This window comes from Lepisma saccharinum, chromosome 26 (assembly GCF_977018435.1).
Source record: "Lepisma saccharinum chromosome 26, izLepSacc3.1, whole genome shotgun sequence".
Lineage (NCBI taxonomy): Eukaryota > Metazoa > Arthropoda > Insecta > Zygentoma > Lepismatidae > Lepisma > Lepisma saccharinum.
This window is the reverse complement of record NC_139254.1, coordinates 11,958,392-11,974,290: the sequence shown is the minus strand read 5'-3', so window position 1 is coordinate 11,974,290 and position 15,899 is coordinate 11,958,392. Positions and strand designations below refer to the sequence as shown.

The 15,899-nt window shown below is 38.4% G+C and overlaps 1 protein-coding gene across 1 annotated transcript in view; it reads right to left on the bottom strand.

Annotated features, from left to right (window-relative positions):
* Positions 1–15,899, bottom strand: part of LOC145979378 (pickpocket protein 19-like) — an 81,362-nt gene that overhangs the window by 32,085 nt on the left and 33,378 nt on the right. The window contains exons 10-11 of the mRNA XM_083112246.1: positions 12,356–12,524; positions 10,285–10,430 (exon numbers count right to left, since the gene is read on the bottom strand). Coding sequence (XP_082968372.1) covers positions 10,285–10,430; positions 12,356–12,524 — 315 coding nt within the window. The remainder of the gene's footprint in view (positions 1–10,284; positions 10,431–12,355; positions 12,525–15,899) is intronic.

Genomic DNA, 15,899 nt, shown 5'->3' with positions numbered 1-15,899 from the left:
AAAATTATGTAGTGAGATTTTGGTTTAGTATTTAATCACAACAGCAAAACAAACTTCACAACAGAAGTTAAGTGCATTTTGCATACATGCAGAAACATAAATTTACGCCCCCGAAGTGGTTGTTGGAAGACTATATACAATAAGACACACCGCCCCATTCTTTACAATAATAAAAATATTGAATAAGTATGCAGTGGAGTAAAATCCTTTGTTTCATTTTGATGTAAACAAAAATTATAGTTGATCTGAACCCCCTTGTCCAAATAAAAAATAAGCTCCGGTCCCATCTGGAGACTGCAAAACTGATATGTATGTCTATTCAGAAAAACCCAAAAGTTTTAACATCCATGCACATTACCGTACTGTGGCTGTTGCGCCCCACACCCATGTGTAATATTTTATTTCTCTTGTTGGCTGAACGCGAAGATGCTCGAGACTGCTTTCAAAAATTATTTTCGGCCTCGCTTCACGATACAGCCGTATGCATGTAAAACTAGTATATCACACACAGGCAGAGGGGCAAAAAGTAACATTTCTCTCTTTCCCTCGCTTTTGCCCATCTTCCAGTGTTCGTCTAGATAGCGTGACTAGCAAAAATATTGAAATCGAAATAAGAATTATCCGTTATGGTCTCCCTCCCTTCTTTGCATGCATGTTGCGCTGACATGTAAATAAGCGCTATGTTTTAATAAAAAAAACAACCATTATACAACTGTATAGGTCCTCGTCCATCTCATGCCAGGGACTGGGTATATCTTGTGTACAGTTTATAGTGGCATCATATTCCTTCACCAGATATCAAACTCGAGAAACTTGCAAGACAGCTCAGGTTATAACTTACTACGAGGTCTGTTTTTTTAAAAAAATAATAATCGTCAGTCCATATGACAATGCTTGCTGTTTAACTAACAGTATTCGAATCTCTGAGGGGCCGGGGCATTCCACATTTACCTTTGCTAGAAAGCGCAGTGCAATAAATATTCTTTTTAAGTTATGTAATAATTTTGACATTATATTCATGTCCATTCCCCAAGACTAGATTTATATACACAACCAACTCGCTCTTGCAATATATTATCTGATGCAACATTGTGAAAGGTTCTCGTATGTTCGCAAAACAGGAAATACACGTCATAGCTTCCGTGAATCGAAAGCAAGGTTACTGGGGACACGCAAAATACCGTAAGAAGAATTATATATTCCAAATGCAGGCATCATCATTTTTCTCTTGCACAAATAGAATAATCGGGCTAAATTTCCAGTCTAAAACCACCATGTTCTGGCAGCAAGTATCAAAAACCTGTGGTAATTTTATTATATAATAGGAGGTGAGTGAAATGGTTGTTGCAAGTTATCTTTTAAACCCAGTACGTGTGTAGGAAAAACTGCGTATAAGCTGTATCACACTCTCTCTGTCTGTGTGTCAGGTGGTCGTGTCGTTCGCTAGTTGTATGTCACAGCTTAACCCGTACTAGGTAATATTTTTACATAAGGTAAGTTGGCATACTCTGGTAGGGTATATGTTTCAAGCCTCTAGCTGTAGAGCCTATTTGCAAAAAAAAATAAGTTTGGTAACACTACTCGTCGAAAGCAGCTCAAACAGTGTTGCTAGCTGTAGGTTAATTTTCCCCGTTATACAATTGCAAGAGGTGAGTTGCTTATAGCCTATCTGGAAGGCTTGGTGTGTGTGTATCCATGGCTTATGTCGTAGGTTAATAAAGTTTGCAATAGATCTTGTATGTGTTGGCAACCGTCAGCCCTTACATGTGATATAGCAGCCTTACTTATTGTAAGACATAGTATGTATGTATGAGTGGGGGAGGTTAGTTTAGTTCACGATAGATCGACCTGTCACGCTATGACCAATTTCTGCTTTTGAGTCACCTGTAAGGCTATATGTGGGTAGGTGAAAAAGCTTAGTTTAATTCACGATAGATCACACTTTAAATTTGCTCACTCTCTCTGTGTCTGTGTGTCAGGTGGTCGTGTCGATCGCTAGTTGTATGTCACAGATTAACCTAGGTAATATTAACTGTACTTCAAAAAATAAAATTGTGTGTATCTCATGTCGAACTAGAAACAAAAAAAATCAAACATTAAGCATGCATGCAGATTAATTAAGCTGTAAATTTAAAATTTGGCCTCCCCCAAATCGCATTTCATACATACATACATGTAGAGGACCCGTGGCCCACCTCCCAAGAGGTTTGGTTAGCATGCAATAGATCAGTATGCTAGAAAATACAGAGAAGAAGAAAAAAAGAAGAAGAGGAAGCATTAACACTGCACCGCCGGTTAGCATCATTAATTCTTCTTCTTCATTTTACTGCATACTTATCATCTTAGAAGGCTACGCCGTCAACTCCTATTTGTAGGTTAGCCTCGCCTCTGAAATATCATATGGCAATTTTTTTTAAAAAAAACAAAAAATTTGTGAAGCAATCAGATGCTGTCGAAACATCAAAAACACATACACACACACTAGAAAAAAAACATGCAACTTTATTTGTAACACGCACATACATTCTCCATCTTCATCAAGAAAATATTATAATAAACATAATTATTTTTATCTATATCTCACAATAAAACTCTATATCCAAAAATATCACAACATCAAATAACACTAGAGTCGTTAGTACACGTTGCATGCATTACGGAGGTCCTCTGTAGAGTTTCATGGAAGTTTGAGAGAAAAACAAAAAACAAACACGTGAAACTCTATAGAGGTGCGGTAATCTATAACCGCAGCCGTTAGAAAACCTTTTTTATTTTTTGGTTGGGCACCACGCACCCTGGCGAGGTTATAGGGGCCAGGTATCCTAAAAAACAACAATTATTATTTTGTTTGTTTGTTTGTGTTACAATACGGAAATAATAAAAGGCATACGCGCACGCGCGTGCGTGTGTATATGCCACATCCTTCCCCCAAAAGAGAGGTTTACAAAGGTCACGATATATATAAACATTTGGGTCCCGGACTTGGAAAATTACGATAAGGTGCACTCATTCTTCAAAAATAAGAGGATGAGAGAATAAGAGGATGAGAAGATGAGAGGAGAGGTTTACGAAGATCACGATATATATAAACATTTGGTCCCGTTGATTCCAGCACTCCAACTTCATCTCTAATATTGACGACAATATTCTAAAAATAGAGAGGATGAGAAGATGAGAGGATGAGAGGATGAGAAGACGAGAGGATGAGAAGATGAGAGGATGAGAGGAGAATAAGAAGATGAGAGGATGAGAAGAGAGGTTTACGTAGGTCACGATATATAAACATTTGGTCCCAGACTTGGAAAATTACGATAAGGTGCACTCATCTTTCAAAAGATGAGAGGATGAGAGGATGAGAAGATGAGAGGAGAGGTTTACGAAGATCACAATATATAAACATTTGGTCCCAGACTTGGAAAATTACGATAAGATACACTCATCTTTCAAAAAATAAGAGGATGAGAAAATAAGAGGATAAGAGGATGAGAGGAAGATGAGAGAATAAGAAGAGGATAAAAAGAGAATGAGAGGAGAATAAGAAGAATGAGAGGGATGAGAAGGATGAGAGGATGAGAGCTCATCTTTCACTCATCACTGCCTTTTTGCGCCCGTGAAACATCGTCAGCGCAATAAATGAGGCGCGGAACGGGGAGAGAAAGTGAGTTTTTCAACTTTTTGTAGTCGTTTGGTCAAGAAATCAGAGTTGCGGTCAAAGGCATATTTACTATCTACTGAATTGCCATGCGAACTCTTGCTTGAATCGTTCAAATAGCGTTTTCTGAGTAAAAATACACAAAAAATGCGAAATATTGTCCATAACAGTAAAAACATCTGTTCAATTTTACGTGAATCCTGATGTATATAAGGCAATAATCAAATGGTCCGTGGTTCGCAACCCCGAAATAAGGGCAAATAGTGGCTGGCATCCACTTTAACTTGTAGATACTGGAACTGAATGTTCTTAGTTCAGCCAAATTCCTTACGGTTTTGGTCAAATAGTCTTTGCAATGTTACGAAAGGCGGCAGAAATACCGCATAGATTACTTCCACCAAATAAAATTGGAACCTCAAAGAAAATCAATACTCGTGTGTAAAAATTTGGCGACACTTGCCTTCCATTCAACTTCGGAAGAAGACCAAGCGAAGGGGACCGTAACAATGGCGACCCTTTCTTCCCCACGCGTATCCATGAACGCGCGCGGTTTGGGGGTGCCGATGAATGCAACCACATAACAGGTTCTTCCGTAACAGGTTAATATTATTAACATGGATTCCGCTCGCATACTTCGTTTGCATATAGGATACATCGTTCAATTTCTTCGCCATTAAAGCGAACATGTGTTATAATATCTTCTACCTCCGATCGAACGCGTCGACACCGGTTGAATTCGGATAAATCCGGATCCTTAATTATACCAAATATGACTCACCACCGACGCCAAAATGGCCGGACGTGACGCCTTAGAATAGGCCGAAAATGTGTTTTGTACATTAATGGAAAAACCATTAATTCCAAGTTCCCACGTGTGCATAAAGCACCCCTGACTCATAACCGGCAGAAACGCATATATAATATACAACAATAGTGTTAGAATAGTCCGAAAACGAACTCCACAATAGTGTATTTTGTACCTTAATGGAAAAACCATTAATTCCAAACTCCAACGTCTGTATAAATCATCTGTGACTCATATCCGGCAGAAACGCATATATAATATACAACAAAAGGTTAGCTTAGGTCAAAAACGGAATACATAATAGTATCTTTTGTGCACTAATGGAAAACCATTAATTTCAAACTCACACGTGTGCATGAGTCATCGATGACTCATCTCCTCCTCCACCCCCGACACGTGTCGCCACGTGGCGATAGATTAATTAACAATAGCGTCACCCCTCGAAAATGAATAAAAAAGCCATTAATGTCAATTAAAGGGTCTATTGTCAGCTCTTAAGGGTTATCAAGTCTACTTACTCCTGATAGGATATTTAAAAGAAGCATAATATATACATTATCAATAAAAATACGAGGTGTGGCTAGTAAAAAAACAAAATGTTGCTACAAAATCTTTTATTGGTTATTTTGTACAATACGAAAATTATCCCCTTCAAAGTACTCCCCTGCCCTATCGATACACAGCTCCATACGAATCTTCCATTGCTGGAAACACTGCTGGAAATCATTTTCCGAAACCATGTTCATGACCTCCGTCGCTTTTGTTTTCACAGATTCTACGGTCGTAAATCTTGTTCCTTTCACTGCTGATTTGACCTTGGGGAATAAAAAAATAGTCGCACGGAGCAAGATCCGGCGAATAGGATGGATGTTCTAACACTGGGATTCCACACTTGGCCAAAAAAGCCTTGACTGATAATGTCTCGTGGACAGGAGCATTGTCCTGATGAAGAATCCGTGACTTGCTTTCCACAAAACAGGTCGTCATCTTCTAACTCGCTCACGAAAGCTTGTCAGCACAGTAATAAAATAATGTTGGTTGACAGTTTGACCTTTGGGTACCCAATTCGAATCAATTCACCGACATTTGCAATGTTGGATTCCGTTTTTGGCGTGCAAGGCCGTCTAGAACGCGAGTCTCCCGCGATCACTTCTCGTCCACCTTTAAACCTTTGAAACCACTGAAACCACAACACTTGTGTGCGTGATAAACACTCATCTTCGTACACTTCCTTCAACAAACCATAAATCTCTGTGGCGGATTTTCCGAGTTTCATAAGAAACTTCACATTGATACGCTATTCCACTTTCACACTTACCTTTTTTTTTCAACGGAGCACAGATATACTTCGTCCACAAGCTACAGCGGAACTGAGCGCCGTGCACCCTGGGCAATCACACGGTCGATAGGCAGGATATCACGTTATACATTCATGCACCGCTTGACCTTGACGTGCTTGCCGTTTGTCGACAGCAACGTCAATACGGTTTATTTCTAGCCACACCTCGTATATTGCAAGTTCTTATTGATCTATCTCAGAGTTGTTTGAAGGGTTCTCATTTCTCTTTTAATCTATTTGTTGAATCATACGCGTCTACCAAAGATGTTTCTTTTTAACACAAGATATATATAAGGTTTGTTTGATAAATAAGTGTACTGGGCCTGTGGTTTCGGTGCATGTACAAATAAAAAAAAAACGACTGTGTTTATTGATACACTTGCCTATTGCACAAGTTACTTGCACGTTGTTAGTCATCTGTTTTAGTGGCAGTTACGTTTGACCCTCAAACGTGAATGAGTGCAGCAGCGACGGCGCCAGGATCAATCATCTAAGGGGGCTGAGGGGGTTGCGGAATGAAATTTACGGGGTTCGATGTTGAAAATAAAGGAAAAAATGAAACATGCATCAGTGCTTTAGCCATTACAACAAATACCAAATTACATTTAGTAGGATTCCATGAAAATATGCCAGTGAACCTGAAAATTCTTATGGACTTGATTAGTTTTTCTTGCTGCTTTGACCACAACAACAACTTGCACAGAGAAGTAAATGCGGCTTTCCTTTCAAGTTAGTATCAATGGCTTACCTGTAGTATACACTATTTATTCAGTATTATCGTTCCTCTAATAAAATAGAAAAATGGTGTGACTCAGTTGTTAGCATATGCAGATGATGTAGACTTACTGGGGGATGATGTGAATACAATTAAGAATAATGCTGAAATATTTTTCAAAACTGCTAAAGAGATAGGTTTGGATGTTAACAAAGAGAAAACTAAATATATGCTTACAGACCGAAACCAAGTGTTAGGTAATAATCAAAATCTAATTATTGATAAAACTCGTTTGAACCAGTTTCCAAATTCAAATACTTAGGACTAATATTAACAAATGAAAATTATATTAAAGAGGAAAAAAAACAGTATCGTGCCGAGGAATCACAAAAACCACTTGTGCGAACTTTTTTAAGTTAAAAAGAAAAGCAATCGTGGTAAAAAGGGGCATGGCTTTTCTTAAAGTCTGAAGTATTTGTTTTAGTGTGAATATATATATATATATATATATATATATATATATATATATGTAAATTAGTATTGTTTATATCATGTAGGTTAGTAAGTAAGTTAGAGGCAATCATTAGTTAATCGGATTTTCATTTGAGAATTTTTCTCAAAAAGAAGGAATTTAAATATTTTTTTTGATAAAAATTCTCCAAAAAAAAGAAAGGGGCATATTGTAACGATTGATAAATTTTGGTAAATTTCTTTATTATTCAAATTACTTTTCGATAGCCCTCGTATAAATTATTTTGGAGTTTTAATCTTTTGAATGTACATTTCATCTTTGTTAAAATTGTAACGCAGTTTCTGCCAAGCGAAAAAGAACGCGAAGCAAGTTGAAGCTGCATTATTTTTCTTTCTTAACAACAATCAGTTCTTTTTCGTTCGGCGCTGCGCGGGTTTGTAAATAAGTTTAGCTTGCATTGTGTTTCTCGATATGCCTTTTTGGAAGGGGTAATTGTTGAATGCTAAAAATAACTTTTCAGTTTGTTCAAATCTTTTGTTGGGGAATAGAATTGCGCAATCCCGCAAGTATAAATACCAGCCGTCTCGCTGGCAAAATAATCAGTATAGCAGTAGATTCCGAATCGTTAGGTGATTAAATCGCTTGTCGAGGTCCAGGGCTGGGAGAATACGGACGTTGTGTGGGGAGTGGCTGGTCAGCTCTCCCTTCCACAATGTTCGAGGTTCTCCGTAAGCCACCTTTCAGGATTTGTGCTGGTCAGCATGATCCTTAAAGGGGATTTAGCGAGCATATAAATAATTTGATTCATACATATTTAATCTTAATAATTTAAAATTTTGATTCATAAATTCTGTTGGAGTTGTCACTGATAGCTTATATAGTTTCACGTCCGTTTTTAAAGTCTGAGTATCCGGAACGTTTATTGGTTTCTCTTATATAGGTTTTATTTAGATGTAATTTGAAACAGTTATAATAGGTGACCGGTCGAGTATATGTTTTTATAGAAATTCGTTTAATGTAAAGGTCTATTGTTTTGCTTTTGCAATGTGAGTAGCCAAAAAGGGTAGACAGAGTCCCCTATTATGTTAAGGAATTCCACGTGGACATTTGTAATTTGTGGCCGAGATATGGCTTTGGTATTGGGTAGAGAAAGGCTCCCCTTATATTTTGTTATGAATGTTATTGGAGGTTGGCCCCGAAGAGGGTAGTATACCTCATGAGTTCTAGAGAACATAATGCAGATGTGAAAATATGACAGAAGCACGAATAGATATTTACGGAAAGATGTTATGCAAATTTTTCTTTGGTTTTGGTTAATTGAAATTTTGTCGATCATTACTGAATAATTTGTCACCTGTTTATTGAAACCAAGTTAAGCTGGGTTAGTTCTATGATGGGATATGAACAATATATATATAAGAGAGAGCTCTCTGGATTGTATGTTTACTCGAAAGCAAGTTTCAGTCTATGTTACGGAAGTCATTTTTGAACAAAAATTTAATTTTGGCATTGTAGTTTTCTCTTGATCAGAAGATTGTATATTTTTCTTTCAACCTAACTATGTTTGGATTTGTAAATAAATTTATAATCGTTAATTGGTATTTCCTTATAGTAAATTTGTCTCATAAGTATAAATTAACTGGCATCCTTTGGGTTTGGTGAGGTGTCCCGCCATCACTGGTCAGTGAGGCGGAGGCTTTATCAATCCAAAGGACGTCAGACTCGATTATGCTGATTTCGCTCGCGACTCGCATGCGTATCCTCACTGGTCAGTGGGATGCGGGTGCGATCACGATGGAGGTTCAAGCATGAGAATGGTTACCTTATTTTGAAGTCTTAGATAAGTAAGCATAAATTTAATTTTAATTATATTATTATTCAAAAGCAGACCTTCACCCGAACTTTGGGATGCGGGGTCTCATGCCCCGCAGGAACTGAGCGTAGTCGTGGCATTTATATATTTATAACAGAAAGATATTTGGTAGGCAGCGACGCCCGGTCTTTGTCTGTCGAGGGGACCGAGCAGGTGTGTCGTGTGTCTTGGCAACGGGCTAACCCACGATTGTTGCAAGTGGAGCCCATAACGTGGGGCTAACCAGCTGATTGTTGCAAGTAGGCTTAATTCAGGAAATGCATGTTACTTCTCTCTTCATAAACTTTTGTCTTCTCGTTTAATATCTAAGAAACTAAAAGTTAAAATATACAAAACAGTAATTTTGCCTGTAGTATTATATGGATGTGAAACTTGGTCCCTTACATTGAAAGAGGAACATAAATTGAGAGTATTTGAAAATAAGATCCTTAGGAAAATATTTGGACCTAAAAGGGATGAGGAGACAGGTGAGTGGAGAAGGTTACATGATTTAGGACTACATAATTTGTATTCATGTCCAGATATTATTAGAATAATTAAATCAAGAAGACTTAGGTGGGCAGGCCATGTGGCACGAATGGGAGAGGAAAGAGGAGTTTACAGGATTCTTGTTGGGAAACCTGATGGTAAGAGACCTATAGGAAGGCCAAGACGAAGATGGAGGGAGAACGTTGAGATGGACCTAAGGGAAATCGGTAGGGATGGAAAAGAGTATATAGAACTTGCTCAAGATAGGGAAAGATGGAAGGCCTGTGTTGCTGCAGCCATGAACCTTCGGGTTTAAGAAGGCTAGGGAGTTAGTTAGTTAGTTAGCTAATAAAATAGAACCTTTTCACTCCAAAGTAAAATTATATAATGACACTATGAAGGTTATAAGTGCTTTCGAGTGAATTAACAAATCATGTTTGGTTAAGTTTTTTGGTAAGCAAATATACACGATTACTAAAGAGCATTCAGTACTGATGAATAATCACGTGTTTTGTATATCTGGAGGAATCCACCCCTGCACTCATTCAAGATTGAGGGTCGAACGTCTACCTGCGAATAAAACACATGACTAACAATGTGCATGTAACATGTGCAATAGACAAGTGTATCAATCAACACGGTTGTTTTTTCCTTATTTCTACATACACCGAGACCACAGGACTAGTCTACTTATTGATCAAACAACCCTTATACATATAGAAACAGATACTGTAAAGAATGAAGACTGTGCGGCAACATTTTTACTGCTCTTAGCAGCTCAACAAGCTAAATACTGCAATGCAAATGCAATTGTGCGAAAAATGAGTGAGACTATGGCGGTATTATTTACTTGGAGGACAGTGCACATATACCACACAAAAATACATATTTGCGCTAAAAGGGCATTTATTTATACAGGTACAAAACAAATACATCTATTAAGGAACGTTCTTCACCAACCTTAGAGTTCTGTCCATCAACACTTTGGAATTGCAGGAAAAGCAGAAGCCCTCCTCTGTGTTCTGGAGATGAAACACGCTGCAGCATTCTTTGAACTTACCTTTCCAGTAACAATCTTTGAATATCTCGTCACACTTTGGCATTACCTGGAATGAGACAAAACATTACTTTGACTTTGCCTTTGATTAGTACGTACACCACCTTGATGCATGAGTAACTCATGTAGAGCTCTCGACAGTCTCGTAGCTAGATACAGTATTACTATGGAGCCCTAGGAAGGATTGTGGTTTGGTGCCCTCATCCCATTACCAAGCACCAACATTTTGTGTGCGTCCTTCGAATATTTTCCTCATGGTTTGTGATATTTACATCCTAAAGATTTTGAAATGAAGTAACAAAGAAAAACTCAAGCAGCATTAATACCTTTACAATCGCTGACTTAATTGCTTAACACTTAGACCAAATATTGTGGCAGAAAAGTCGACGAATGGTAACAATTTTATAAAACTAACAACAATTACAGTGGCGCGGCGTAGCCAGAAATTAATCTTTCGGGAAGAAAACACGGAGAAAATCATTTCTGAGCAAGTTTAGAATGTCAGTCAGTAAGCATAACAGAGCATTCGAAAAGTCTCCGCACTCAATGTTTTTAAACAAGGCACCTACGGCATTTATCTGGATGAGTTGGCAAGCCTGTCAGTATGGATTGGTATGACCTTGAAGAAGTTTATGTTATATTTAGAGCAGTGCCGTTGTTACAGTCCACGGTGTGAGACATACAGTCACACAGTTTGTCAACAATGCCTTTTACTTGCGCACAGCCAATTGCATTGTTGGAAGAATATTTTGAGCTAAGTCATATGAAAGATGTGTGGGGAAATGGGAAGTCTATTTCCCGCTGATCCGGTATCAGGTTAAAGCTCAATGTATGGTTGTTTCAAATAATTTACTAGTTTCAATATTCCTCTCATGTAATTCAACGCGCGGAAAGTTGTTTGCCGTCTTGTCAGTGTGTTATTAACAGTGATGTGCGTCTACGCGTAAACAGTGATAGTCTACATTCTACACGTAGACTATTTTATACACGTATTTTACGTAATCTATGTAAACAACATGGCGAAAGGTTATAACTTAGCAAAAGACGCCGTGGAATTAAAAGAAAATTATACTGCGTATCAGTTGCTGATGTGTGAAGAGAACTTTTCATACTCTTCCTTCCAAATTCGAACAATTTCTCACATAGGAAGAAACCTAATATAGGAAATATTCTAGTGTTTTATGGGAAGAAGGCCACTCTTGCCTCACGACTGCCATCTGTTGTTGTTACTTGCATACTATTTATCTTCTTCCATAGGTGATGATAGAAGAGAAGATAAATTTTGTTGTAAATAGGATTCTTTTCATTTCGTTAGGAACCAATATAGTTGAATATGTCACTTTCCCTTCATGAAACCCTTGAAAATTAATTTTAATGCACTTTAGATTGTCTACGTAGTCTATGTAAACTACAACCCAATGTAATCTACGCGTATATTATATATTATATATATATATATAATTCTACATAGTATTATATTATAATATATTATTAATACATTATAATACTATATAATTCTCAAACTTCGAGTGCGAGGCCCTTTCGAACACGCTGTATAAAACATATATTTATATCTAGGATAAGTCTCTAACTTCTAATCAATCTCACAAATCGAAAAGGATTTATGATAAAGATATTTTCAAGACGTGGTCGAACACGGAACATTATGTACCAAGTTGAATGGGTATCTAATGGTTGAATCTACTCCACGTGGTAACCTCACAAAGGAAGCTTCTAGGAGTCACTCCATCACTTGGAAAATCTTCGATGTGAACAAGGGTTGAGTACTTGTATGTTTTCCCTTTTCCCTTAACTCTGCCAAGTTCAGCCCCTCTAGCCTACCCCTCACTATGGAATCTCGATGCTGAAACATCCTCCCTCTGCCAACCCGTGAGCTTGGACAGGGTGAAGTGCCTACTCCACCACCCAAAACGACAATTTGGCTGAATTTTATATATTCTGTGATAAACTCACCTCGAGCATGAGACTGGTGATGTTTACACCATCAAGCAAGTCTAGTGATAAATTAAATTTCCTGGTGTAATCATGTGCTAAGTAGTATCTAGGGTGATACAAGTAGTTGAGAGGTAGCATAGCTTCCATGTAAGGTTGTAGGACCTCAGGGTCGTCCGTTTGTAAGCGTCTGGAAGAAAATACTAACTGTTCAATTGAAGATGTGCAATTAAATATTAATAAATTCTTGATAAAGAAGTTCTATTCGGTACCCAGTCATTGAATTGTTGCTATTGGGCTGGATGTGAATTTACACATGCATGTAATCACATTTATGAATTATACAATTTATTCATTGAAAGTTATGTTCTCTATTTTAAAACATATACGGGTGTATCAGAAGTCCCCTACTACCCCTTGTAAAATCCGTAGTGATGTATTTTCATGGAATTTGATATGGGCGATACATAATAGGCATAGGGGGACACCTTTTGGAGTATGTCACACGGACGGCCGAAATCTTGGTTCCACCATCTTGAATTCAAGATGTTTTTTATTTAAAATGAAAGGTGGGTCATGTGATACATGACCATAGGCTAGAATTTCGTCAGGATGTCAAATCTGAAATCAGATTTCATGTAACTTCATTTGGTGAAAAGTTATTGGCAACTGAAGGTGATGCTTACCTGTTACAGAATGTGCTCCACATGTTGTCCGTGTTGCGCAATGCACGTCTACAGACGCTTCTCCCAATGTCTGTGGACACCGAGCAAAGTATCTGGTGAAATGTGCTCAAATGCACCCATGATACGTTGTTACAGATGACGAAGATCACGAATTTTCACACCATACACCATAGCCTAAACGTGTCCCCAAAGGTAGAAGTCCATTGGCATTAGGTCTGGTAATCGGGCAAGCCATTCAACTGACCCACGTCGACCAATCCATGCCCCAGGAAATTGTTCATCCAGGTACTGACGAACCTGGACGCCATAATGGGGAAAAAACCTGGGAAATGTACCATCTTCTGACATCAAAGCTGGCAGTATCTGTTCCTTTAGCATCTCCAGGTATTGTTCCGCATTTAAATTTTCTTGAATGAAAAAATAACCAATTATTCGTGTTCCCCATATGCCGGCCCACACCATAATTTGGCCTGCACCGGTCATTTTGGAGGGATCTGTCCATGCGGGGTTGTCATGCGACCAATAGCGCATGTTATACCTATTCACCTCCCCATATACACAGAAGTTCGCTTCATCGGAATGGAGTATCTGCATAGCGATGTTTGGATTTAGCCGTAATTGCGGGATAGCCCACTCGTAAAACTGCACGCTGCGATCTGGATCGTCCTCGGAGAGGTGTTCCTGCATTTGCACCTTATACGGATGCCACTTTTGCCTCTGTAGCACCCTGTACACTGAACTGTGACTCATAGCACATTGCATTGCTATACGACGTGGGCTTCGCTGCGGTGACGTCGAGAATGAGGCCAGCAGTGCCGTAGCTGTTGCTTCATCCGTGACCGTGCCTGTCTCCTCAAATTTGGTTAATAACTGTGCCACTGCAACATGTGACACAGGGTGACGTTCTGGATGACGCAGGCTGAAATCGGCAGCCACTGCACGGGCACTTCTCCCACCCCACAGTTTGACGATCTGGACGTGTTCCTCAGTTGTCAACGGCATGGTTCAACACCTGCAACAAACAGGTAAACATCACTTTCAGTTGCCAATAACTTTTCACCAAATGAAGTTACATGAAATCTGATTTTAGATTTGACATCCGGAAGAAATTCTAGCCTATGGTCATGTATCACATGACCCACCTATCATTTTAAATAAAAAAACTTGAATTCAAGATGGCGGCCGTCCGCGTGACATACTCCAAAAGCTGTCCCCCTAGGCCTATTATGTATCGCCTATATCAAATTCCATGATACATCACTGCGGATTTTAGAAGGGGTGGTAGGGGACTTCTGATACACCCTGTAGATTGGACTAAAACAGTTACTGAAAAGAACTGCTTAGAATAAGGATAGGAAACTCAGCTACGTTTTTGTAATAAAACGAATCAAAATTACCAGTTACTGCCTTCCTGACACTTACCACATTTCAATTTGTATGTACTGTGTTTACTCTGCATACATTTGCTGCAGTTAGAGAAAGCAAACCTTACCTTGTTTGAAAATTATGTTTCAATGATAATAAAAACATAAATTCACATTTTACAATCGATTAGTGGATCTTATTTGTTACTATAAACAAACCAATCTTAATAAGGAGTGCTTCTAATGCTCTTTCCCCACAAAGTTATTGTCAAAGCAAATTGGACAAGTTCATTCTGCACATTGTAATTTAAATTTTCCATAGCAGTTCTTAGTGTATGCCTAAAGCCTGAATCACACGGAACTGGATATCCAGTAGGAACGCTCTAGTTGACGCTGGACTGGCTACCCATTTGCTAGTTTTCGCCTCACACGGTACTTGTTAATACCGTACTTGTCGATAGTCTTTCGTTCCCATAATGGCGGCCGCGCGTGATGTAAACAACGTATCACCTCACACTTTTAAAATACGATAACTATTGAACCGAGAGGAATATCGCTTCGTATTAAATGGTTTTAGGTAGAGAAGAACGGCGCTGCTTAAATACATACTTTACAACGTTTACTATACACGTATGGAAGAATATTTTAGCTTTTTCAATTGTAAACATGCCTTTCGTGCTGTATGCACTCGGAAACCACAGACAAAAAACCCTACTTTGCAAACTCACAGATTATCTTCACATGGCCAAACTTTGCTCTGATTGGCTGTTTCACAGAATCTAGTCGAAGAAGGTTAGTAGCAATTAGTCCTATTCCTCAAAACCAGTCAAGCAGTCAGCCAGGCGGCCATGATTTCTACCTAGAAAGTCAGTTCATCGCCAACTAGGGCATTCCAACTAGTTTTCCACTTCCGTGTGATAGGTGCTTTAGTCTCGACCAAGTGCGCATGCAAAGTTGATGAACTGTTCTCTGTAGTTCGGGTATAAAGATACAACAAATGTTGATTTAATTTAAATTCTTGCTCTATAAAATTATACATTTGTTGAGCGAGTAAACTATCGATATAAATGTCATAAAATTTGATGAGAGTATAAGTACAAATGCAATTTTCTAGAGCCAACGGTGGAAGAGTTACTATTAGTAAAGAAGGTTGAACGTTTTTCCTAGTGCTCTTAATATAACATTATAATATCCAAATATCTTTAAAAAATGAGAGAGGAATTCCTTGCAATTACAGGGATTTCTTGTTTGCACCAGAATCTGGAAATGGACAACACTTCCCCTTCACCCCGCAAAGCTAAACTTTCACACCGTTGTCCCAGAATAAAAATATGTCTTTCTTCTGAATTATTATAAGTACAGTAGAATCCATGAGTATTACCGTGCAAATTGTCCATGACCATTTTCATTAATTTCTCTCTTACATCCTACGTGTTTTTAAGCTATGGATTTTTATGTATGCTGGCGCAGAAAATGTCAACAGCTTGTTTTGAGTTTTCTATTAATTCTTCAAGC